At 38.3% G+C, this 25,771-nt stretch overlaps 1 protein-coding gene across 2 annotated transcripts in view; it reads right to left on the bottom strand.

Moving 5' to 3' along the window:
• The window catches only part of LOC140138820 (rap guanine nucleotide exchange factor 1-like), a 263,652-nt gene that overhangs the window by 42,634 nt on the left and 195,247 nt on the right, over positions 1-25,771 (bottom strand). For both annotated transcript variants that reach the window (XM_072160591.1, XM_072160590.1), the window contains exons 2-5: positions 17,301-17,533; positions 16,167-16,227; positions 14,784-14,895; positions 2,194-2,469 (exon numbers count right to left, since the gene is read on the bottom strand). In XM_072160591.1, coding sequence (XP_072016692.1) covers positions 2,194-2,469; positions 14,784-14,895; positions 16,167-16,227; positions 17,301-17,533 — 682 coding nt within the window. The remainder of the gene's footprint in view (positions 1-2,193; positions 2,470-14,783; positions 14,896-16,166; positions 16,228-17,300; positions 17,534-25,771) is intronic.

Below are 25,771 nucleotides of genomic sequence, written 5' to 3'. Positions count from 1 at the left end.
AAAGTCTTAAGAGGTTCCTTACTTCCTGGGCCTACTTGGAGCAGAGCCTAAGGATATGGGTAACTTTTAACTAGGACTTTAAGATTTAGTGAAGGCCTATGGTTACATAGCCTACCAATTTTAGTAATTCAACAGTATATTTCTATGTAGTTTGATCAGCTCGTAATCACAGGCATGAGACTGCACTTTCCTAAAAAAAACTGAAAAAACTGAAAATGCGCGTGAAATTGGGCAAAAAGTACCAAAAACAGGCTGAAATTAAATAAAGTTGCGGAAATTTTGACTATAAAAAAAACTGAAAATTCTCATGCCTGTAATCAACAGGCCTTGTAACATCGTGGATTAATATCAACATTATTTTATTTCGAAAATCGTCTTGTGATTTTTCGCCAGAAGCATCATGAAATATTAATTCAAATCCTAAATCCGCATATGATGGACCAGACAGGTCAGCTCTTAACGTGGATCTACTTTTCAGCCTAGTAGTAAAAGCCGAACAATTCCCGCCGATAACATACTGATCTACAAGTCTGATAACTCCAAACTTTTTATCCTACCCCTAACTCCATCCCTAACTCTAATAAGCACAAGCTATATTCAGCTGTTAAGCCCTATTTTTAGCCCAACTTTGTACCACTGAATGTGTGCTTGTCAGTGGCGGTGCCAGGAATTTTTTTCCGGGAGGGGGCATTGAGGGGAAAAGTGAATTTCAGGGGGGGCAAAATCAACCAATTAAGCGCTTATTGCCGCATTCTCGTAATTTTGGGTTTTTTACTGGGGGGGCAAGAGTTCTGACTGGGGCCCCCCTGTGTGGCGCCGCCACTGGTGCTTGTTTGTATAAATTTGAATTTGGTGCAGTCACCATATTATTCAACACTAGACTACATACATCTTCATAATTATGTGCTCTACTAAAGTGCTTCATACTTTTTTCCCTACAAACAGATTTTCTTCTTTCTCTAAAATGTGGTTAGCCTAACCACTGTAATACTAGAGTAACAAGGAGGTTGTCTTATATTAACTTTGGCAGGTGATAGGACTGAAGCGACAAGTTTGCGGTTTACATGTCTCAATCCACTTGAATCACAACCACACTGATGTGATGGACTGTGAATCGAGTATAAAATACAGCTACTGAGTCTGTCTCTTCAGAAACCCGGTCGGGCAATTTTGCTACTGTAACCCAGATACGCTGTCTAGCCTATGTTAAACAAGGGTATGTTATCTATTGGATACACAAATGAATGAATTTCAATTATCTGCTAATATGGGAACCAGGTGTTGTTAGGCACACAAACCTACAATTTGGCAGCCTATTTCATGCAAGTTTGATAAAACCACCCCAAATTAACCATAATACACTAGGCCTCAAAATAATTGAGGCCTCAAAATAATTTTGGGGGCTACTTTCCACTTACTTTGAGTCACAGGCCTCAAAATAGTTACCTCTCAGGGGCTACCTTCTATTAAAAATTTTATTTTTGAGGGCTATCTTGGCATTTTCGGGGACAAATCTTCTATTTTGATCGCTGCAATATAATAGACCATTACGGTAAATCCTGAAAGCCATTGCGATGTATCCCGCATTAAATATGTCACATCCATGCACCCATTGTTACTATGCAGGACAACGTGCAGAGTGATGGTGTCCACATTGATGTGTGCATAGAACTTTGGATTTATATTCACCAAGGCTTTCAGGGATATATTAATAAGGAGAATTGAGAGGCAAAGCTGACTATAGTTTTCTATGTGACTACTTGAGCAGACCATGACTTTTTAGCAATATGGGCAACTTCTTCACATAGGCCATAAAAAGACTATCTATGTTTAAACCTATTTACCTCAATTTTGTAACTTAATTAAGCTAACTGTGCATGTTAATGGGAAACAATTCCCATGCTAGCAAAAGTCAACATTTGTCAAATTTTAATATTTGTATTATTTGTAACTTTCAGACACAGGCTAAAGAACCGAGGTAACTCAAAAGTGAAAACACAATTTGAGGAGCATCCCTCAAACAACAACGTCCTCTCAAAAGCAATACCTGAAAGTCCCGGGCTGAAAGTATTAACATTTCAAGTTATTAAACAAATCTTGTCAATCAAAACCTGTAAAATAAGAAAAATCAAATAACTGGCTACCATGACAACAACTGTTACCATGGCAACAACATAATAATCACCCACTTACTCTTTGGGATCTATCTTTGGTGTGGTCGGTGCCGACGAGGTTGTATGAGACGCCATCGACGATGATAGATCGGCGCTCATCCGCCTTTCCCGAGCTTTTAATTTCTCTACGTACATGTCTACCAATTCCTTAATGCCAGTCTTGACTTCTTCCGTGATAACGCTACCCTCCCCTTTATCCATGGCGTCGGTCCCGTAAAGTACGACTCTGTCGGCCCAATGGATGAGTTTCGCCAGGGCTTGGTAGACTTGGTTGTGCCTTGATGAGAGAACAGAGCTGTGGGTAACAGATGAAAAGAAAAGAAATATATTTTAATAGATTTAAAAGTTGCAATATCTTTTATCTGATTCATATAATTCTTTGCTGAAAACGGTACTTCCTTTAAATTCTGAGCTGTACCCATCCCCTGAATCCCAAATTTTCTAGGATCTTCTTCTCTTTAAGGCAATCAGCTGAAATTGATCAGTACATATACATAGTCAAATATGGGCACTGTTGTCGTGACGGATGTTTCAAAAGCTTTTGACCTCATAGACCACAATTTACTCATCTCCAAGTTTGTTCATATAGGAGTGAGAGAATCACTCATTCCATGGATTTGTAGTTTCATTTCTGGTAGACAACAGTGTGTCAGATATAACCAAACTTTATCTGACTACAAAAATTTAAATGGGGGGTTGAAAAAAGGCACAAAAATGGGCCCTTTGGGTTTCCAAATCATTATCAATGATGCAGCATCAGATGCTGATGCTAGTGTGTGGAAGTATGTAGATGACCTATCTTTGGCATCAAATGTATCCTATCCTACCAAGAGTACGCTGCAAAAAGATCTGAACAGTTTTGTTGATTGGTCAAAAATAATAATTTGACACTAAATCCATCCAAGTGTCAAGGGCTTCAGGTTTGTTTCATGAATGACCCACCTGCTCCCACTGTGTCTATTGACGATGTGCCTCTTCAGTTTGTTAAATTTGCTAAAATTCTTGGCATTTGGATACAGGATGATTTGAAGTGGGACAAACAAATTAAGGAAATGCTAAAAAAAACCAATAGCCGCATGTATATGCTTCGTACTCTTAAAAGATTTGGTTTTACATCTGATGAACTTGCAGTTATTTACAAAGGCTATGTACGGCCATTGTTAGAATATGGTGATGTTGTATGGGGTTCGTCTTTGACATGTGAACAGGTTAATTCTCTTGAAAGAGTGCAAAAAAGGGCTTGCAAAATAATACTTGGCAAGAAATACAACTCATATACTGATGCAATTGAAGAATGTGGAATTCAGATTCTTTCTGACCGTAGGAAAAATCACAGTGTTAAATTTGCTCAGTCTCTGCCAAAATGTGATCGTACGACCAATCTCATTCCCCCTACAAGGCGTTCTATGCATGGCAGAGAATTGCGCAATTCTAATTCCATCACTCGTTTACCTTGTAGAACTGAGTGGTTCAGAAAGAGTCCAATTCCACACTTCATCAACTTATTTAATGCTTAAAATTGATGTTTTGTTTCACCCATTGATGCAGTTTAACAATTTGATGCAATTTAATTTAATTATTTTGATGTGACAATTTTTATGGTATGGGTAGGCCCTATGACAGTGAATATGAGTGTATTGAGTGACTTGGTGTGTATGCATATTATTTAGGGTGACTGTGTTTGGAAGTTCATGTACGAGGTGCGCTTAAGAGTGAGTGGGGGTGTGTTTGTGAGGATAAGTGTGGATATAAGATTAGTTAAGGGGTTTGCTTTCATAATTATGTGCAATATAATTTTTGTGTTTCTTTTATGCTTTTTTGATGCTTATTTGATTTGGTGTGTGGCGAGTATTATTTGTGGTCACTGTGTTTGGGAGTAAGACTCAAGAGGTGTGCTTAGGTGTGGGTGTGTGTGAGTGTGGTGTGATGGGGTGAGTGTGGAGATAAGCTTTTATAATTATGTGCAATATAATTCTGAATATTAATGTTTTTCTTATGTTTATTTCTTGTAATATGTATTTTAATAACTTTTATGTATAATAATAGTAAATAATTTTTTGATGTTTTAATATTGTAAAAAGTGACGCAATTTGGCTATTTGCCACAATGTTATTTTCAATAAATATGAAATGAAAATGAATGAAAATAGTCTTACTCAAAGAAACATAGAAGACCTGCACACTGATAAATAAATTTAGCACATAAATAATAGTACTTAATTCTTTATTTAGATCAATTACAAAATGTTTCTGCAAGGTCTGTAACCCAGTCTATGACTTCAGCTGCAGTAACTCAGCAGGGTTGTCAAAAAATTTCAGCCTGAATTGTGGGTTAAATAATCAAAAAGTGGCCCAATTTTCCTCTTTACCATTGGTTTCTATGGGGCAGGAAACTATCGGAAGTCGCAGGAGCCAATGTTGAAAAGTCACCCAATTTTTTTCTTAACCATTGTTTTCTACTGAACAGGAAATTGTTATTATAAGTCGTGGGGAAAATCTTCAAAAGTCGCCCAATTGGGCTACCAAATCGCGGGTTTGGCAACCCTTGGTACTAGTAGCATTTTACAAGTATTAATTACCACGGTGCCCCGATTACAACTTAAAGGTTAGAGGCGATTAAAAGTGACTTGTATATCTCTGACTACTATTATTACAGTCAGTCCCAGGGATCAGTTCCTACATTACCCTGAGCATGTATTTGAAAGACTGGGCTATTCCTGTTGAAATCCACACCCCCTGTGGAAAACATGACCTTAATCTTCCACACAGGGAGTGTGAATTTCAAAAGGGGGTTGCCTGAATGGGTGACTCCATTTGAAATCTACACCCCTGTGTGGAGGATCATTAAGGTCATGTCTTCCATAGGGAGTGTGGATTTCAACTATAATAGCTCATTTGGAAGACAACTGATGAAGGAATCTCTCCTTGCTTTGCACGCCGTTATTGAAGTGGAAAATTATCTGTAGCTGCTTGTTTGCGATTTGTTGTTTGTGAAACGACTCAATGCGTCTTGTTTTTTTAAATTTGTATTATCTTTTTATACGGTATATAGCTGAGTGGAGTACAAAAAGCACAAAATTAAATATGGCATGAAAAAACTTTTATAAATTTCAAGTCCACCTAAGGCAGATAGGGATCATATATGATTGAGATGAGCATTAAACATTTACAAATTAGTGACTTTTTGTGTGACCTGAGAGCACATCAGACATATCGAATTGTATTGTGAAAAAGAGGAATGTATGTCCTTCTGATAACAAATAATTCTGATATTTGAAATTTGTCATATTAATTAATACACATTTTATGGCAAATGATTAAAAACTGATATTTTTGACATTTGATAGTCCTCAAAGTAAACTTTATAAAATAAATCTACTGATATGTAGCTGGGAGGAAAAGCCGTCCATCATTGGAAAATTATTCATAGACAAGTTTGTGAGTCCCACAAACATACTGTGCAAATGTTGCTATCCAAGCCCTTAAAGGCAAGGACCAAAAAGATATCTGCTTGAACTTTTAAAGGGACTCATTCTTTTTATGATAATACTACCTGAAAATTATTATGAATATTAACATGAACAAATTCATTTCAACAGAAAATTCTAAGCTTCTGTCATGTGCCATATAACAAGTATTCCCAGGGCCTGTGAATTCTTGATAGTTTGCATTGATTTCACCATCAGCCCACTGAATCCCGGGGGGGTCACTCCCATTGTGGCCTGTACACCATCCGCGATAATCAACTTTTGAAAAGCACCCTAAACAAGGATTTAACCCTTGGCCAAAACGACACCCTAAACAAGGATTTCATTCCTAACATCATATTTAATACCCTAAATTTCATTTCCGCGTATTTAGCAATTGCAAGTTTGCTACCCTTTTTTCCAATTTTTCATGTTTTTGACACCCTAAACGCGATCACGCCACAGATCGTGCCTACCCACCTAAAAAACGACCCTTTTACGCGTTTTCATTATCGCGGATGGTGTACAGGCCACAATGGGAGTGACCCCCGGGCACTGAATTCCCTCGCTACAATTGATTTCAGATGCATTCTAAAAACCCATGACTTGCACAAAGCTGCTAACCCTCTAAAACATGTGTCAGTATATTCTCAAGACTTTTAAAAATCTGTACTTTCCATACAAAATCAGTATTTTCACACAATTTCACTTACAAAAGTATTAACATTATTCTACACTTGAACATTTTCAGTTTTCTTCAGCATTTTTTTCGTTTCATAATATTTAGTAAATTCAGTACAAAATACTACAACTCAGTACTGGTTGGCACCTCTGCTTGCACTGAACCAAAGCAAGCTGAAGACTTTTTACCCCAAAATAGTAACTTAGTAAGTCCATCTCCAGAACCACTGAGCCAAATAATATGCATGTTTACCTGTATTCTTATATAAATCCAAATATGATATAGAATATATTATTTTCTGACATATCTGAAACTTTATATATTTTCTGACATGCCACCTCACCTATTACTCTCTGGGAGGCGAGTTCTAGACAATTCATGTATAATCACATGAATTTTGTTCTCATTTATATAATATGCAATTTCAATGAAGCTCCAAATAATATGAAACAAAATCTAATTTCTGACATTTTTGAAACTTGATAGATTTTCTGACTTGTCAATTTTACTTATAATCTGTGAGAAGAGAGTTGTCGATAAATCACGCATAATCATGTGAATTTCAGCTGGCTTATTGCCTAGTCTTATTGACACATTCTACAATGCACTTTGATTTGTCGTTTGATTCGAAGTAAGTTGCACTTTTTGTAATATTTTAAACTTGGCTAGATTTTATTTTATTTTACAATGAGACGTATCTAACATAAACCCAGTAAAATAATATACCTAATTCTGAAGATTTTAAAATTGGGAGGGGGGGGGGGGGGCTAAAATGATTGGAGCCCTATGGAACTTGGCACAATACCAGAACTGATCTACTTTGAAATTTTGATCAAAAGTAACACATATTTTTTTGCCATTTTCATTATTGGCCAGTTACATTTGACTATATCTCAGAGAGAAAAAAAGTTTTTTGCGTGTGAACTCTGCATATTTTTTCGATTGGGCCTAATCAGCCGAACCTTCCACGAAAATGTGACATCTGATAATTACACAAGAGAATACCTGTACATGACAGTTCTTGTTACTACACATGCCACGGTGATCAATGCAGCCTAAAATAGGCCGGTCTATTATCGTAAGCACCCAGATTAGAAGCATAACTATCATCTCGACTTAGTCATCATCCACAAGGGGAAGGAGGCAGGGACAGGGTATGCTACAATTAGTTATTAATAAGTTAATAAGTAATCATATCTTATTTTCCACAGGGGGAGGATTCCCTGGGGCAGGTTAACTTGAGGGTGAAGTTCCTACCTGTAGGATGTGAGTGAGTGTGAGGTGTACTTTCTCTAAACTAGCGATAAGGCCAAGTAAAATAAAAAACATGTTTCACGTCCAGGTTTTTGAAAAAAAGGAGGAAGAGGGGGCTTTTTATTTTTTATCGCAAAATCGGTGTAAATACCCATAATTAGAGCTGTTTTAGCGTATACAATAATGCCTGGAAAAAGGAGGAGGCCTCTTTTTATTTGTTGTTCTGAGAGATAGGCCACCTCTAACTATCACAAAACCTTATAAAAGTGTTTCTTGTATATTAGCAAGGCTATAGAAAGCATCTCTATTTCCTAGACATATTTTTTGAAAAGTTGTCACTGAATTTAAAAAAAAAAAAAAAAAATTGAAGAAACCTCAAAAAGGAAGCGGTAGGGGATGTGAAACATGTTTTATTTTTTATTTGGCCTAATAGACACATACCATGATATGATGTTGCAAACCTTCTTGCAATACTGAATAGCACTGACTCTGTGTGCTTTGATCAGGCATCAAAATAAGAAAAAAAAAAATCTATGGGTCCTCCGGACCCCCCCCATTACCCTTGCCTTTGAATTAAATTTCAAGTGTCCTCACCAATTTTTAAGGGTCCGACCCCAGACCCTTGCCTTTGAAATTTAAAGAGAGAGAATTAGCTACGGCGATCACGATATAGATTGTAGAAAATTGAAAAGCCGGGTTGAAAACTTGATGGGAAACTAAAATGAAAGTGTATTCAGGGAGCTGGACGTATTATGTGAACCAGATTTTCCAGTGGAACAACAAAACTAGGATTTTCTGCTCTTTGCTTGGTTCAATGTTTACGGGTCACACAGACCCATACTGTAGGAAATTTGTGGGTCCGCGCCTACTTTCACGGGTATTTGACGCAAGGACGCGCCTAATTTCGAACGCTGACATTGATACTCATAGCCCAAAAGCGCAGCCAAAAGAAGGGCGCAGATTCAGTCACCAGGAGCTATTTGAGGGGCTAATAATCACGGTTTGCGATTAGAGGAGTTCTAACTTGGCATATATTGTAAATCTCAATCCATAAAATACATTCAATTTGTCTTGAAAAATAAATATATTGATAAATTTAACATTTTCACATATTTCTTATTTGGTTCAATGTGTATTTTTTTTTATTTTATCCTCTTTTTAGGGTATGGTTCAATAGATACATGATGTATCCGTAAAAAACCCAACTTATTTCCAAAATTTCAGTTGATTTGGAAACTGAATTTGCAAGTTACAAATTGGACCATATATCTTCGCAAAATGACCTAATCTGCAAGAAAGTTTATGCACACATTCATTATATGTAGTCTTAAGTTTCTGATGGTACAGAAATATTAACTTGTTTGGAGTAAGTTGGGGGATGAAGTTGTGGATCGTGAATGGCCTGCGCTTTTGATCCTTGAGCAGGATCTTTATCCAACAGTAAATGTTTTTTCTTATTTGGCGCGAGTCTGCAGACCATTTGAAGAGAAAGTAGCAAATAAAAATGATACCATTCTTTACCTTTAAAAGAATATTGCAGAAAAAGCTGTTAACCACAAAATTGAAAATCCTGCATCAAAATGGTAACAGGACATCCTAACCCAAATATTTCTCTCTGTTTTGTTTCTGTAGGAGTATTTGGCTGTTCCGGTTGCAATCCATACACCCTCTGTGGAAGACATGACCTTAATCTCCCTCCCAAGGGGTAGGCCTATAGATTTCAAATGTAGTCACCCATTCAGGTAACCCAATTTGAAATTCACACTCCCTATGTGGGAGATTAAAGTCATGTCTTCCACAGGGGGCATGGATTTCAACTGGAATAGCCTAAAACCACAGGGTAGCTAGGTGGTACCAGTTATTAGAAGGCTTTCTCAATTCTCATGGTTTACTTTGCGATTACAATGCCTACTCACTATTTCCTGAGCCAAGACAACACATGGGATGTTTTTGCAACTTATCCAATGCAATAGGCACTGTACTTTATAGAACTTACGAAGTCACAATGGTATTTTCACTTTCATGAAAAAAGTCTTCATTTTTGTGAAATTAACAGCCAAATTTACTTACTTAACTCTCTCCAAGTAGGTGTTGATTGCAGAAGTTTTTAATTAAAAAATTTCAGAATTGTAAATATTCATAACTATATTTGGAATCAGCATGTAAAATGCATTGAAATGAGTACAAACAAGCCTAGTATTGGTTCAGTGGTTCTTAAGATAGCTCTTGATATTTTGAGAAAATATGTCAAAACTTTGGACTTCTTGAAACCCTATGGCTAGCACACGGAGCAATCTAGTGCTGTCCCAGTGCTAATGCTTGTGTTGGTTACAAATTTGTACAGAATCTGAATGTCAGGACTTCAGGACTGAGTTGTGTAATGTAAGGGACCGTTCACAAACACTTGTAAGGGGGGCCTGATGCAAAAAGGGGGGGCTCTGAAAATTGTTGACCCTCCTAAGGGGGGCCCTGAAAAAAATGACCACAAATATTCCTGGAAAATTGAGTTTATATGCTTTTCTATGGGGTTGACCCATAATTTTCATGTCAAAAAGGGGGGCCCTGAAATTCTTGAGGTCTGTAAAGGGGGGCCCCAAAAAATTTTGTGTTTGTGAACGGTCCCTAAGTCAGGAAATATTACAGCCTCTAGTCAGTTCAGGTCAAAAGAAAACATGTTTCCTGTCCTTAACCAACAGGCTAACCAACCTAAAATTTTGACACATTTCCAAGAAATAATACTGACACAAAGTCTTGAAATTTCATAGAAAAAAGACTGTGCCTTTCAGATGTGTGATATTTTGAAGTCATTTTATCAATATAGGTATGCGTATTACTTGTTGTGAGTGAAACTGTACAAAATGCATTCCACAGGGGGAGTGCATTAGATGCATCATCATCTCACTACAAGTGCATCATTTTGTACAATTTCTTGAGCAACAAGTGATACGCAGTTATTAACCTATTTCATACATGAGAAAATCCCATTATTGCTTTTTTGTAACAAAATTGTCACTAAAAATGTTGGAAAATGCTAGCAAATATATAATGCATCAACTCGCAAGAAAAATGGCATTTTTCTAATGTTTGCTCTGATTGGTTCTCGCTATCTAAGAGTGTATGAATAAGTTTAGAACCAATCTGAAAATGTGAAGACATCGACTGGTCAGTGCCAGAAGTAGGTAAGTACAATATAGCTGCCATGTGTAGATGAGTACAATATATGTGTGTAAATTGCCAAATGTTCACAGGGCAGCTATTGCACTTACTCACTTCTGGCACTGAGCAGTTGTAAAAGTTACAGCGGAATATCCCGATTCATCTCTTATGTAACCAAGAGACAAGGCTTTCCTGGCCACCCTACCAACCTTGTAAACTTTTGATTCATCCTGACTAAAAACATACTCAAAAGTTATCATCATTGCAATCTTTCAAAATGACTCAGGCACATCATTCACAAGTAATTACTTGCTACATTGCAACTATTACATCTCCAGATAGATTTATTTTTCCAAGCAAGATATTCATGTACCAAGAAAACCATTAAACTAAACCGAAAGCCTGTGCCAAGAAATCGCTGGCATACCAATTATACACTATCACAAGGATCCACAACATGCTCATCTATAAAGGCACAGTTCTATAACCCCAATACATTTGTACATTCATTGAATGACCTTTGACAATTTGGGTACTAAAACTCATACACTGTAACTTGAGGTCAAATTTTACACTATGATTGTTTCGATAGTTTCATTGATATTAATGAACTATGCCTTTAGGATGAGACTATTTTGGTCCATAGTATACAATGTATAAGCCAAAATGATCTCACCTCCGACGGCACAGTTTGTAAACCTTCATTCAACACTACTGGCTCAAAGTTTGACCTCAAGGTGTAAAGTATGAGTTTTTGTACCCCAATACATTCAAAGGGTATTTCATAAATGTACAAACATATGGGTTAAAAGAACTGTCTGAAGGATGAGCATGTTTCAGATCCTAGCACTGTATTCTGACACAGAGAAGATACATTACCCTTCCCAGAATCCTTTGCAACATGATACATCCCCTCATTTCATCAAATAACAATCCCATTACTTTGTAACGGTTTTCTTTGCTTACAATTTTGGGAATAGACTGGCTAAACATGGGTCGATAGTCAAGAAATAAACATAATTTGCAAGATCTGGATGTGCTCTGTTCGTCACTGAGGAACATTTCATCACTAGCGACCCATTGTGATAGATAGCATATCGGTACAGAAAATTGAAATGGGAGAAATGCATTATGGGAAGTTCTTCTCTAGTTCCGACATGCCTACTGAAAATAAATACTGCACAAGATTGGCAGATACAGAAGCACACATTAAATCATGTTGATGCTCGACTATAGTGTGTCTTGTATCAAGTTGAGAGTAAGTAACGCCATGTTGGATCTCGAAATGGCAGATTTGAATCATTGCATTAACGCGGTTGCGTCACCAGCGTATGGGCCAATTATGTGTGTGTATAAGGCCTGTGGGATTAGGTTAGTCCATAGTGCACGCAATCTGTATCTGCAACTGTGAAATCCAACGTGGCATTACTTTCAACTTGAGACAAGACACACTATAGTCTCAGTAAAACTTTCTTTGAGATGAATCATGGCATACATCATACACTAGGATCCACAACATGCTCATCTATCAGGGCATAGTTCCTTAACCCCAATACATTTGTACATTCATTAAATGACATTTGAAACTTTGGGTACAAAAACTCATACTCTGCAACTTGAAGTCAAATTTTGCACTCTGATTGTTTAATTGAGGTTATTGAACTATGCCATTGGGATGAGGCCATTGTTATCCATAGTGATACATCTAGGAGCTATCACAGATGAATGGCATGTGCCATGTTATATTACTGTGCAGTAATATTTAGGATGTAAACTAGCGAGTTGCCCAAACATTGGCGAATTTCAAGAATTTGAACAATTATGGAACGTAGCAAGTCTGAGAAGCAACAGAACTTAATAGGCTGCATGTGTATTTGTGGTAATGTTGGACATCAAACTTGTGCAATTGCATGAACTCTGTCGTCATTTTGAAAATTTCAGTTATGAAGCGGAGGAGGTGGTTCTGAGAAGTTGGGGAGATCCTTATTCGAAGTTGTACTAGAAAGTTACGAATGTCCTAAATCTCAAGAATTTTAACTATGAAATGATAGCAGTTCTGAGAAATTTATGTGCTACGTGTATATTTGTGGTGTGGTGTAATGCTGGATATCAAACTTGTGCAATTGCATTCTTTGCATGAACTCCGTCATCATTTTGAAAATTTCAGTTATGAAGCGGAGGAGGTGGTTCTGAGAAGTTGGGGAGATCCTTATTCGAAGTTGAACTAGGAAAGTTACGAATGTCCTAAATCTCAAATTTGTGTATATTTGTGGTGTGGTGTAATGCTGGATATCAAACTTGGGCAATTGCATTCTTTGCATGAACTCCGTCGTAATTTTGAAAATGTCAGTTATGAAGCGGAGGAGGTGGTTCTGAGAAGTTGGGGAGATCCTTATTCGAAGTTGTACTAGAAAGTTACGAATGTCCAAAATCTCAAGAATTTTAACTATGAAACGATAGCAGGTTTCTGAGAAGTTTTATGTGCTATGTATGTTTCTGGTAATGTTGGATATCAAATTTGTGCAAATACATTCTTTGCATGAACTCCGTCATCATTTTGAAAATTTCAGTTATGAAGCGGAGGAGGTGGTTCTAGGAAGTTCGGGAGATCCTTATTCGAAGTTGTACTAGAAAGTTACGAATGTCCTAAATCTCAAGAATTTTTAACTATGAAATTATAGCAGTTCTGGGAAGTTTTATGTGCTATGTATGTTTCTGGTAATGTTGGATATCAAATTTGTGCAATTGCATTCTTTGCATGAACTTGATTGTAATTTTGAAAATGCCAGTTATGAAGCAGAGGCGGTGGTTCTGAGAAGTTGGAGAGATGGGTAGGTCCTTATTTGAAGTTGAAATAGGAACGTTACAAATATTTACAATCTCAAGAATTTAAACATTGAAATGATAGCAGTTCAGAGAAGTTTATTGTGCTACGTCTAGTATGTGTATCCGTGTATGTTTGTGGTAATGTTGGATTTCAAACTTGAACAATTTCAATGTACATTTTTGGCATCAACTTGGTCATTATTTTGAAAATGTCACTTATAAAGCAGAAGCAGTGGTTCTGAGAAGTCGGGAGACGAATATATGTGCCATATTCCTTGAATAGTCGCCCCCTTCAATTAAACGCCACCCACCACTTTATTCAACCAAGATGTTTAAAAAATGCTGATATTTCCATGCTATCTTGTGTAGTAAGCTTACCATGGTGCACACACGGTTGCTATTGGCGTCAGTAATTGCCAAAAATCTGGTCGTAAACCCCAAAGTGAACAGGAAGTCATCGTTTTAAGTTCATAGGTCGAAAATTTCAGCATGAGTTTTAAGCTTACCTAATGATTTCAACGGGAATTATCGTTCTAAAAATGACCTCTAATAAATGCCACCCTTTTGGAAAATGCAACGCCCCTAGGGCAACAACGAGGAAATATGGTAGCTGTAATTTAGAAAGCAAAAATGTTCATAATTTGAGGTTTTTGCAGGGGGGGCAAGAGTTCTGACTGGGATGCATTTGACTCCCTCTCCACCGACACTGTCGACATAAGTCGTGTTCACATTGTCGGACGTACGCCCGGCGGAACTTGGTCGGCGCAAGTTGCTAGGAGTAGCGGTAGGCGCTGCCAGTAGGCCCAGGGAGTAGGTGCAGTGTGAACGATGGTCAGCGTAAGTGCCGACGATTTACTCCTGACAAAAGTCAGGAGTAGCGAGCTGGGTGTAACTTCCGCCAGGTGTAAGTTGCAATGTAAACGCAGATTACGCCTGGCACCCGGAGTAAGTTTGACCTTTTGTTGGTCGGAACCATGGTCGGAACTAAGAAATTACATATCGCGTGGTTGAAAAGGTCACAGAAACACCGGAAGTGGTAGCCAATGTTTACGCCGACCAGAAGTGAATACTTGGTGGAACTAGTCGGGGTAGTGCTAGGAGTAAGCTAAGTGTGGACACGCGGTAGGAGTAGGGAAAATATTTGTGGAATTTTGATCTATGTTAGAGTAAGTTTACGCCGGGTGTAACTCAAAATGTGAACACGACTATAGTAAATGTGACCTACCTTTCTTCATGGTTTAGACATGTGTTGAGCTGCTGATTGAGTTCCATGACTTCTTGTAACACTTTTGTTGTACTCCCTGGTAGCATAATCAATATATCTTTTTGTACAACATCTGGAGAATAGAAGCAGAGGAGATTACATGAAAAACTCTACAATAAAATAAAATAATGTCAAAACATGGAATTATTTAAACAAACTGGTTTAAATCCATCCATTCATGAAGACTTATTACTTATTTTCTTACCTCCTTTCCATGGAACGGAAGGGGAAACAAACAAGCATTATGGTAATTGTGGGGGCAAATGGGAAAGTGGCAAAGCCCAAATTTTGGGGGAGCAAATTCACAGGACCCCCCCCCCCCCATCACCTCCCCTGTACTGCCATAGAATATGGGTTCTGCAACAGAGATAGACTAAGCCCTAACTAAAAAGAAATCGGTAAAATATTGTTTATAACATTCATCTACAAATTAGGTGGATCTTATGTTGCATTTTGATGTGGCAATGACAATAATGTGCTTTTCCATTTTGAATCCACAACCCCTGCAGAAGATTTTCTCCCGGGGGGGGGGGGAGATTCAGGTTAGATCTTTATCAGAGGGTGTATGATATTCAAATGGAGCTGCCTAATGTGTTACCGTAAATGTTCGCCTAATGGCGCAATTGGGCTCCATGAGGGCCATTTCATGTGCAAATAAAGAGCTCCCTCCTCTGAAATACCAACAAGAATTCATGTTCCGTGCCCTTATTTGTTGGTGGGAATTTTTACGGGAGGGTACTTTTAGGTTGTGCTTAAAATTCCACGAAGTCCAGTGACCCCAGAGCGCCATTAGGCAAATCTCTACAATATTCCATTGAAAATTCACACTCCCCCTGTGGAAGATACTTCCAAAATCTTCCAGAGTGGTACGGTATGAATTTTAAGCTGAATAGCCCAATCACTGGGAATTGATGGGTACCAATCATTTTGATACACCCTGTATTGCCTATACACAAGCAATTCATGTAATCTATACTACACATAATCGAGTGACCTTATTTCTGCTCCATTCTTCCTTGTTCCATGGTTGTAAAAGAAAACAGAGATAGAAAACAGAGATATATGTACACAACTGAAATCCAAAAAGGGGATTTCCCTTTAGGGGATACTCCCATATGGGGTCACTGAATTGGGGTCATATGCTTTGAGGATGAAGTCTTTCCTATAAACAATTTTGACTATCTATGTCAACTGTCTTCTTTGAATCTTGATGATCAGGGTATGTTTCTTACTAAGAAAGCATTGGAGTGCTAACATCAATCCCTTTTCTGAACTTTACAGTCTACCCATATCAGATCCATACAAGGGTCACGGACATGTGACTTGATGGATGATGTTACTTACCTAGAAACCATTTGAGTGCTACCATAACAGCCTTCTCTGAACCTTGTAATTTATCCACATCCTGAAAAACAAATAAATAATTTTAATCATCTTTCAAAATAATTAGAAACATGAAACTTCTGACACTTACTAGCTTGTAGATAGTATCTTTCCATGAGGAAATATATTTTTTTTGTCATTTTGAATCATATAAAGATGTGAGTACAGTTGAAGAAGAGTTTTCAAAATGAGAAGCAATCTCACAGAATTAACCCTCTAAGCACTACCTGCCAATCTAACATTGCCTCTGATTGGTCAATTACATGATATCTTCACCAATCAGAATGGAGTTTTGCAAATAATTCACCCCATTTTTTTGCATGGTGAAACTATTCTAACAATGTTACTGATTGGTCCAAATGATAATGAAAAACTACTTTTTGACCAATAGGCAGGTAGTTCTCATTGACGAATTCTCATGGGGTTAAAACCAGAGAACCCGGATTGACTGCCATCTTGATACATGCGTGGAGCAAATATTGGGTATATTCGGTTTTGCTCGCAATGCCCTCGGGGCAATCGTTGTCTTGTGACCACACCATCGCATACTAGACACATTTGAAAAACGCACTTAATGTGACCTGAAAGCGATACTTGAACGCTTCTGAAGAGACGCAGAATTGGGTTTTTTTTTTTGGTTTTTCGGCGTACCGTTGGCAAGGACCAAATACCCCCCAATTTTCCCCCATAGCTGACAGAGCTATTGCACGTAGTAGTATAATGGTTCTCTGGTTTAATTTCTGTAAATTAACTTTTTTAAGGAGTTAGGAACCACTCACAAACACTTGTAACAGGGAGGCCTGATGCAAAAAGGAGGAGCCCTGAAATTTTTATCCCTCTGAAAAGGGGAGGGGGCTTTAAAACAAATCACCTTAATTTTTCTTGTAGAACATGAGTTTACACTATTTTCTATGGCCAAAGGGTAAATAATTTTAGGTCCAAAAGGGGGCCCTGAAAAAAAATTGAATTTTTCATTTTGCATCAGGCCTCCCTTAATCAGGATCACCTTATATACATAGGATTCCAGTTTTGATAATGACATTGTACAATAATTGATAACCATATGAAAACGAAATGAAAACTCAATTCAATTACCTTGCTAACCCGGCCTTTATGACTATGTGCTGCATCAAAGGACACAGGAGTATGATCCCGGGAGCCACGGCTCAGCTTCCGTCGCGTCATTTCAAACGCGCTTCTCCTCTGAGACTTGGGTCTGAGACTAGGCTCAGTCTTGGGTGTATCTGTTCCGATGTCGTCCTTTGATTCTTTTACTTTTGATGTCTTTTTCTTCTTACCCAGTCGAGGGAGGGTGTTGAATTTGTAAGCTGTAAGGAGAAGAGAGAGAGAGAGAGAAAACAGAAAAAATAACATTTTTTAGAAACTTTTACTACAAATTGTGGAAACTGTGCACTTCAGCCACATTTGATCAACCATTTAAAAAACATGACTGGAGTTCCATACAGATTTAACAATCAACATTTGCAGAAGTTTTGACTGAAGAAATCTGGGCAACCAACTTTATTTTCTTATATTCGGTTTTTGTTACTGTACGCATTGATAAAATCCCAACTTGTGCACACGTATATTCACATAAGTTATCACAGCCTATCAGCACAACCCCCCATATAGTACCGGGATTAATATGCATAGTTAACTCAAAGTTATCTGTGCACGTAAAGCCTGTGCAACAATCTGAGGTACAGAACACCGGGACCGCACGTATGTATCATATAAAGACAAAGAATAGAATAAGGAAGTACTTCAGCCAAGGTAATATACATTAATGTATGTATAGATGGCTGCTGTTTCCTTGCTTTGTTTTTTCAACCACGGTTTAATGTGATATGGTGGGATTCAGCCACATTTAAGAACAACTTTAAGAAATTTCAAGTCTTTTGTTTTGAGGAGAGCTGGAGCTCTCACCTGGCAACAGCTCTCCTTAATTGCTTTTGGTGTGAGCTACTTATCACTCCCCTTAATTGCAATCAGGAGAGCTGTTTTTTATGACTTCACCCAACTTTACTGTAACTAAATATCAGTAGAACATACTTGAAATCTATTGATAGGTTTCACCCAATTCAAAATTCTCTAGAGGTACCTAAATAAAGGCATGCATAATATGACTGAAAACCCTCTTGTTGCTCGCCACTCTCCCGTAACAGCTCAGCCACTCTTCCTAAAGATTTTAGGGGAGCGGTTTGAACAGCTCTCCTTAATACCCTCAAGAGGAGCTGTTGAGAGCGTGCCTGAAAAATCTAAAACACACGGCCTAGAATTTTAAAAAAGAAATCAACTTGAGAAAAATACATGTCACAGTTTTGATGCAAGCTACATATTAAACTTATATGCAAACCAACAACACACCTTCCCCTGGTAAAGGCAGTGTATCCATTCCTGGTAAAGGTAGCGTATCCGCTCTTGATAAAGACAGTGTATCCGTTCCTGGTGTCCATTCTAAACCTTGCGTATCCATTCCTGGTAAAACCAGTGTATCCATACCCAAAGCACCATTCCCTGCAATGAATGCACTCCTACAGAGTCTGCCCAGATGTGGCATGTTTCTTGTATTCGTCAAATCACTTTGAACAGACTCCTCTTCCGTTGCAACTACAATCTCTATCGTAGATGGTACAGACGATGTGTCCACGCCTGTAGTGGCATTCTCTGTGTCTAAAGCACTCTCGCAGAGACTCCCCAAACAAGGCACATTGCTTTCAGTCGCGAAGTTGCTTTGCTCCGACTTCTCACTTTGGGGTACAGTTGGTGTATCAATCCCTATCGCACCTTTCCCCATGAATAACGCACTGGCACACAGACTGTCCAACGACGACTGCATCTTGCCGTTTTTAGACCCGGCTGCTATGGAAATCATTGTAGAAATTCACCACACACTCAAAAGTATAAGCCGTGAGTATAAGACAATCCTTCACAGATCTATGGCTGTATGGTTATGGTGCATAGAAAACACACATTCAGTGGAGGTGATATATTGACTCAAACTACATGCAGGTATGCAGCACTGACAATAAAATGGTATACAGGAGACTCATAGAAACAGTGAACTATGAACAGACCTTTGACTTAGGAGACTTAAGTTCACTTAAATGCATTGGTTATGTGCCAGTTATGAGACGTGCCTCATGATAACATACACTGTATTTAAGGCCTCCTCAGTTTTCAACAGAGAATGGTGGCTCTTAGACACAACTGGCTCACACTTTTCCAATCTGTTTGGACACAACCAAATAAACAACAGATTTGAACCATATGACTCTGTCGAAACTATAATGTAAACTCAACACATTGTGCCAATTATATCCAAGAAATACTGACAATTAACAGCTTCCCCACGCCTGACTTGTTGATAAACTTTTATGTAGACCTAATATAGCGCATGTAGTTTGGCTGAAACCATATGTCCAGAATTAAATCATGTTAATTGTCTTGGAGAATCCACAAGTTCAGTGAACAACAATTTTCAAATCTATAAGCAATGAGTAGAATCTTGTCGCTATATTCTCCCAGTTACTTCGTGTTAACAAGAATATCTTATCCAGTCCTATATATTTGTAGTAGTACCAAGCCACAGCTTCCAATTGCTTCCAATTCAGAGATTGAACAATGACGTCTTGTAGAGAGGTATGGTACCAAGTGGGTTTAAAATTTTCGAATCTTTATACGGTACGCAATCAGTAGATCTTGTCGCTATACTCTCACAGTTACTTTAATAGTGTCAACAAGAATATTTTATCCAGTCCTTATATATTTGTAGTACCACGCCACTTGCTTCCAATTCAGAGATTAAACAATGAGGTCATATACAGATGTATGGTACCAAGTGGGATTACAATTTTCACATCTATATAGGCAATTAGTAGAATCTTGTCGCTATACTCTCCCAGTTACTTAGTGTCAACAAGAATATCTTATCCAGTCCTATATATTTGTAGTAGTACCACACCACAGCTTCCAATTGCTTCAAATTCAGAGATTGAACAATGACGTCTTATAGAGATGTATGGTACCAAGTGGGATTACAATTGTCAAATCTTTATACGCAATCAGTAGAATCTTGTCGCTATATACTCTCCCACTCTGACTCTCCCAGTTACTTAGTGTGAACAAGAATATTTTATCCAGTCCTATATATTAGTAGTAATACCACACCACCTCTTCCAATTCAGAGAATGAACAGTGACATCTGTTACCATGTAGGCCTATACCAGGTGGGTTTATGTGGTGCAACATCCTCTTCTCGCTGGTTTTATTGGTGTTCGATGGAACTGCCAAAGAAACCCCACACACCCAAATATAGTATACTATGTCATGGTATAATGGCTAACTAGGCCTACATTGGTGTTGTATAAGATCCTTTTTCCTGTAATAGTTATAAATACTAATCATGTTCAAGATATGAGGGGAAATAATCAAGCCAGGGCAGACCAGGGTTGCCAACAGGTCAAATCAATTCTATGGGACAGGAAGCTACTATTTTTTGTGGGAGCCAAAGTTGAAAAGTTGCTTGTTTTTTTCCCTTTAACTACACTGGTTTCTGTGGTGCATGAAGTTGTCACAAGTTGATGGGAACCATTGACAGTGCTGGGGGATGTGAGGGCAAATGCCCCCCATCAGGACTCTTTCCCCCAGATTTCCCCCAGTAAAAACCCAAAATGACGAAAAAATTCCACTTTTAGCGGCAATTTTGGACAAAATTTGTTGATTTTGCCCACGCTCTCCTGAAATTCAATCCTGGTGCCAATACTGATGGGAAAATCTTCAGAAGTTGGACCAATTGGGCTACTTAATTGTGGGTCTGGTAACCCTAGTTCAGACAAAGGCCATATATGTAGGAACACGATGTTTTAACATATTTTAAACAAGAAATGTCTTTAAAACGGTCATGATAGGATAAATAGGCCACAAGTCACTTTGTTCAGCATACACCTATATAATAAATAATACCTCATTCCAATGCACGCAGGTTCAAAATGTGATCACAGCTATAAATTATTTTTACAGTTTCTACCGCATAATTCATATTTTTACCAGAACTTGTCTCCTCTAGATCCAAATTTGTCAACAACAAAAAAAAAATTAGTACACTCTTTGTGATGGGGACTTCAGAAAAATATTATCCAACACAATTTTAGATTCAATGCTTCCCCCCCACCACTCCCATCTGTCCCCATTCAGGGACTGCCAACCACTCCCATAATAATTATCACTATTGATATTAATGTTGATGAAACAAACAATACAGCAAACACCATTGACTAGAATGGTCCAAAGTTGTAATGGTAACAACTTATAATATTTTGACAGAGTACATGGATCTAAAATGCAACATAAATATGAAAAATATTCACAGCGGTATGTACAATGATACTTTTGGAGTACCGTAAGTTGCATGTCTACTAAAAATGTTTCAACAATTTGACCGACTCGGCAACCAGACCACTTAAGTCTGCAATAATTACCATAATTACACACCCACACACCTTGATTTGGTACAGCTAATGTCTCCATCATTGTTTACAGTCAGCTCTCCATCCTGTCCACATAACCAACACACATCATAACAACCCAATTCTGGAGAACCTAATAAAACACTTCACCCAGTGTATACCGCATAATAAAGAATAGGTGCTACTAAAACAGATGCTTCGCTAACGAGAACCAATTGAGACGACTCATTAGAGTTCAAACGTTATCCATACATTATTATACATGCTGACGTTTTTAGACGACGATAATCGCTGTCTGGTATAGTCATTATAGACAATATTTGTAATAGCCCAATGTATGGAGGTATTAGCGGCAGACGACTTAAGCAGACGACGCAAAATGAGGCAATTTCTAAAATTGCTTCAATGCATCAACATAATCCAACCACTTGTTGCTAAAATGTCTATCTTGAAGTTATTTATGATCCGCAGAAGTGTGACGCTAGTACATCGGTTTATTCACTTTTGAATTTCATACAGCGTCAGATGGATGACAATATATTCCAAAATATAACAACATTTTCAAAACTGGATCCATATACGTAAGTCAGCAACACTTCAGATCAAATGATGATACCCTGATGTAATAACAAGGTGTAGTTTTACCGATGACTTTTATCTATCAATTCAAAATAGTCCGCTTTTGCGTAACCACATTCGCATACAATATCCAAACATTACCCCAACGCATGGACAACGCCTACTTTCTCCATTAATCCACGTATCGATAGCAACAAATCCATGCCTCCTCCAAAAGATGACAATACATTCCTGTGTTATTGTTTTCGAAAGAACCATTACAACATTTCCTTTGATCAAGTTGCTATGTGGCTACAAAATGGCCGATATTCACCTGGTAATGCACACCAGAACAGAAAACAAAGCATACACACCAATGTTATTGTTTTAGTGGTACATCCTTTGACCGCATGATAATGGGGGGGATACAGGAAGTTAGTCCCACCTATACTTTAGTCGGAACTAAATAGGAAGGTATAATTGTAAAATTTTCGCGGAACATTAATGTTTGTGGTTTTTGCGCTCATCATATAGCTACTGTGAAAATAAATATGTGTGAATATGTTCTTTATGTAGGTCTATGGATGATAATTAAAAATCACAAGCTAAAATTGGAAAATTCACAAAGTATGTAAATAAAAATGCTACAAAAACAAAAGCAAAGGAGGCTTTTTCCTTTTCCTGTATACATGTAGACTGCTTTGCAGTTCCTTTTTGATCAACAAGTCACCCTGGCTATGCCCTTCCATAACACACAATACATCCCCAGTTACCGCCCTCTCTGCCTAGAGGAGTTTCTTGATGCATCACTGTTTTCGCATGGGAGCGGTTCTAATAATGTTCTGAACTTGTAAATTTCAATGAGATGAGTTGACATTACATTGTAGAATATGAATTTCATAAAGGGGCTATAAAGTAGACTATTTCCTCTATGACCTGTCCTACAGTTGTCTAACCACCGATATTGTGTTATCTTTATATATCTAATTCAATTACTAGTGAAAATATACATATATACATAAGGCTTGTGATGATACTGAATAAAAAATAGTTCAGAGCATTGAACATTAGAGCAGAAGCAACGAGGGAACAGACATATTTTCAATTCTATATGAGATGTTGCGATATATCCTACCAATACCAATTCTGAGCTAGTCTGACTTGTTCAATTGAGCTGCATTTTCCTTCCTTGTGGTTTGTGTGGGATTGTTAAGGATATTGTAGTTGTCAATAGAAAATCCTGAAATATGGGGAAAAAATGCCCCTTTTCATGCTCCAAGTTCCGTGTATCTTGCCCGGGGGGATCACTCGCTACCAAAGTGGTATGCATGCTCGTCCCAGCACCTCAAAAATGGACCCTAAATGGCGTAATCAGTGTAGAAAAATTTCACCCCTTATTGACGTAAGGCTCTGAAAATCTTACCCCTAAAATATGGCGTAATTCGGTGTAAGAAACTAAAATGAACCCCTAAATGGCGTAAATAAAACAAACCCTTTTTCGACGTTTTTGGGGACAAGCATGCGTACCACTTTGGTAAGCAAGTGACCCCCCCGGGGTATCTTGCTTGCAAAAATGCACCAAATTAGCCAACCACAGAAACCTTCTATTGAAGTCACCTTAGCACACCTGGTGTGTGTGTTTGTATGTTTGTAAACAAATACCAGACCGGTCAAAACACCATGGTTGTCTATAGTCTTGATCCCCCCTGATGAGACAGGTATACCATTGCTATGTCACTGCAAATAGTGATGTCTGTGTTTGTTTGTTTGCTGGGGTGTAGGGTGTATCATGTGTTCACCACTAAACAAGGTCATATTTGTGGTAACACACCTCCAACCATGGACACACACCTACATGTGGACTGTCCACAGTCTGTCATTGGTGCAGGATGACGGAAAAGATGTATAAAGGCTATTTAGAGCACGTCCCCTCTTGGCACAGGGCGTACCCCTCATAGTGTGTATGTCCATCGGGTATGTTGATCACTGCAGTCCTCGATTGGATAGTACATTGTGTTTTTACTTTGTACGTCCTCGTTTGGAGGCACTTACAGGGGGGTGTGTATGTAGTTTGTAGGGGGTGCATGTGTGTGTGAAGGGGGTGTTGCAATGATATGCCATCTGATGTACAGATGGTAACTTACATTTGTATCACATTATAATTATTAGCATGTACATGTATATAGTATTGTTAGTTTTTAGTACAGGAAGATGTATCCGTCATTTAGGGATTCAAACATGTTTCACCGCTGTTCAGTCATCACCGTTTAACAACATTTACACCATTTTCACCCTGATGTGGCAGTGGTGTCAATTGACTGCGTTGAGGCAGCTGTTTCATCTGTGCATCTACATGTATGCGGCGTCTTAAAGCGCGGGTGTATGTACGCCAGTGCTTTGAGCGAATGCTGCCAATTTGCAGCTGCCCCAGTGAATGAAATGTGCACTGACGTCACTGCCACATCAGGGTGAAAATAGTTCAAACCTAGGTTTGATGCCCATGCTTTGTACACAAATAATCTGTAGGCCTAGCACTCTTGTACCACCAAATCACTTATAAATGTATTTGACAAAATCGCAGGAAAGCCTACTTCTACTGCATTTCTGGGCAGACCATTTCAGGTATCGCGCCCAGCGGTGCAAAACATCACATCTGGGTGCAGGACAAACACAATCACTCCGGTCGCTCCTATCAAATACTGACGTGGTGATCAACTAAAAATACAAAATCACTATAAACGACAAAATTTGACAGACAAAACGGGAGCCCGATGATAAACGAGCAAACATACAGATTAATTAAAGGAACATACAAGACGTTGTAAAAACAATTTATTCTTCCAGTTGTGACTTCCCGACCACTTTTAAAGCTTAAAAACCCTTATCAATGCCCCAAGCCATCTTATTGCTATATTTACATATGAGTTACACAGGAGTATCTCAACATGCAACAGACTCACTGACAATTCGTGATCGGGAATAATTCAAAAGGATGCACACCCTTTGCTAGCAGGCTCTTCAAAAATACTGTGCCACTGAAGTGGTCTTTTTTTGGTATCTCTTTAGTGCTCCCAGAGTGAATTTTACAAATAGAATGCTTCCTATAATACTGTTGAAGATGATTTACTTTTGATCTAATGGTTTTAACAGTGGCATTTCGTAATATTTAGATAGAGCTGAGCTAGATTTAGCAGGTGTATACATGTATAACACACAATCTTATGTATGTCGCTCATGGGGGGGGGGGGGCTGTCAGGACCCAAAAAAGTCTAAAGTCTGATGTATACTCCACTTCCCGAGAAGCTGTGATGAAAAATTAATTCAAGCAGCTTCGCACGAAGGCATTCATGTACACTTCATCAAAATATTGCCGAGTATCGCGAAGAATTGTTGCCAGCTCTGTGCTTTCATATAGAAACTTCGCTGGCCTACCCCCCAAAAGTTGAACCAAATCCAACTCTCCGCGAAGCGAAGAAACCTGCTCCGCGAAGGAATTACTTCACGGCCTGGGAAATCGCGGCTCGCGAAGTGGAGTATACA

The sequence above is a fragment of the Amphiura filiformis genome, chromosome 18, assembly GCF_039555335.1.
Source record: "Amphiura filiformis chromosome 18, Afil_fr2py, whole genome shotgun sequence".
NCBI lineage: Eukaryota > Metazoa > Echinodermata > Ophiuroidea > Amphilepidida > Amphiuridae > Amphiura > Amphiura filiformis.
The sequence above is the reverse complement of the archived record's forward strand: the minus strand, read 5'-3'. Positions and strand labels throughout refer to the sequence as shown.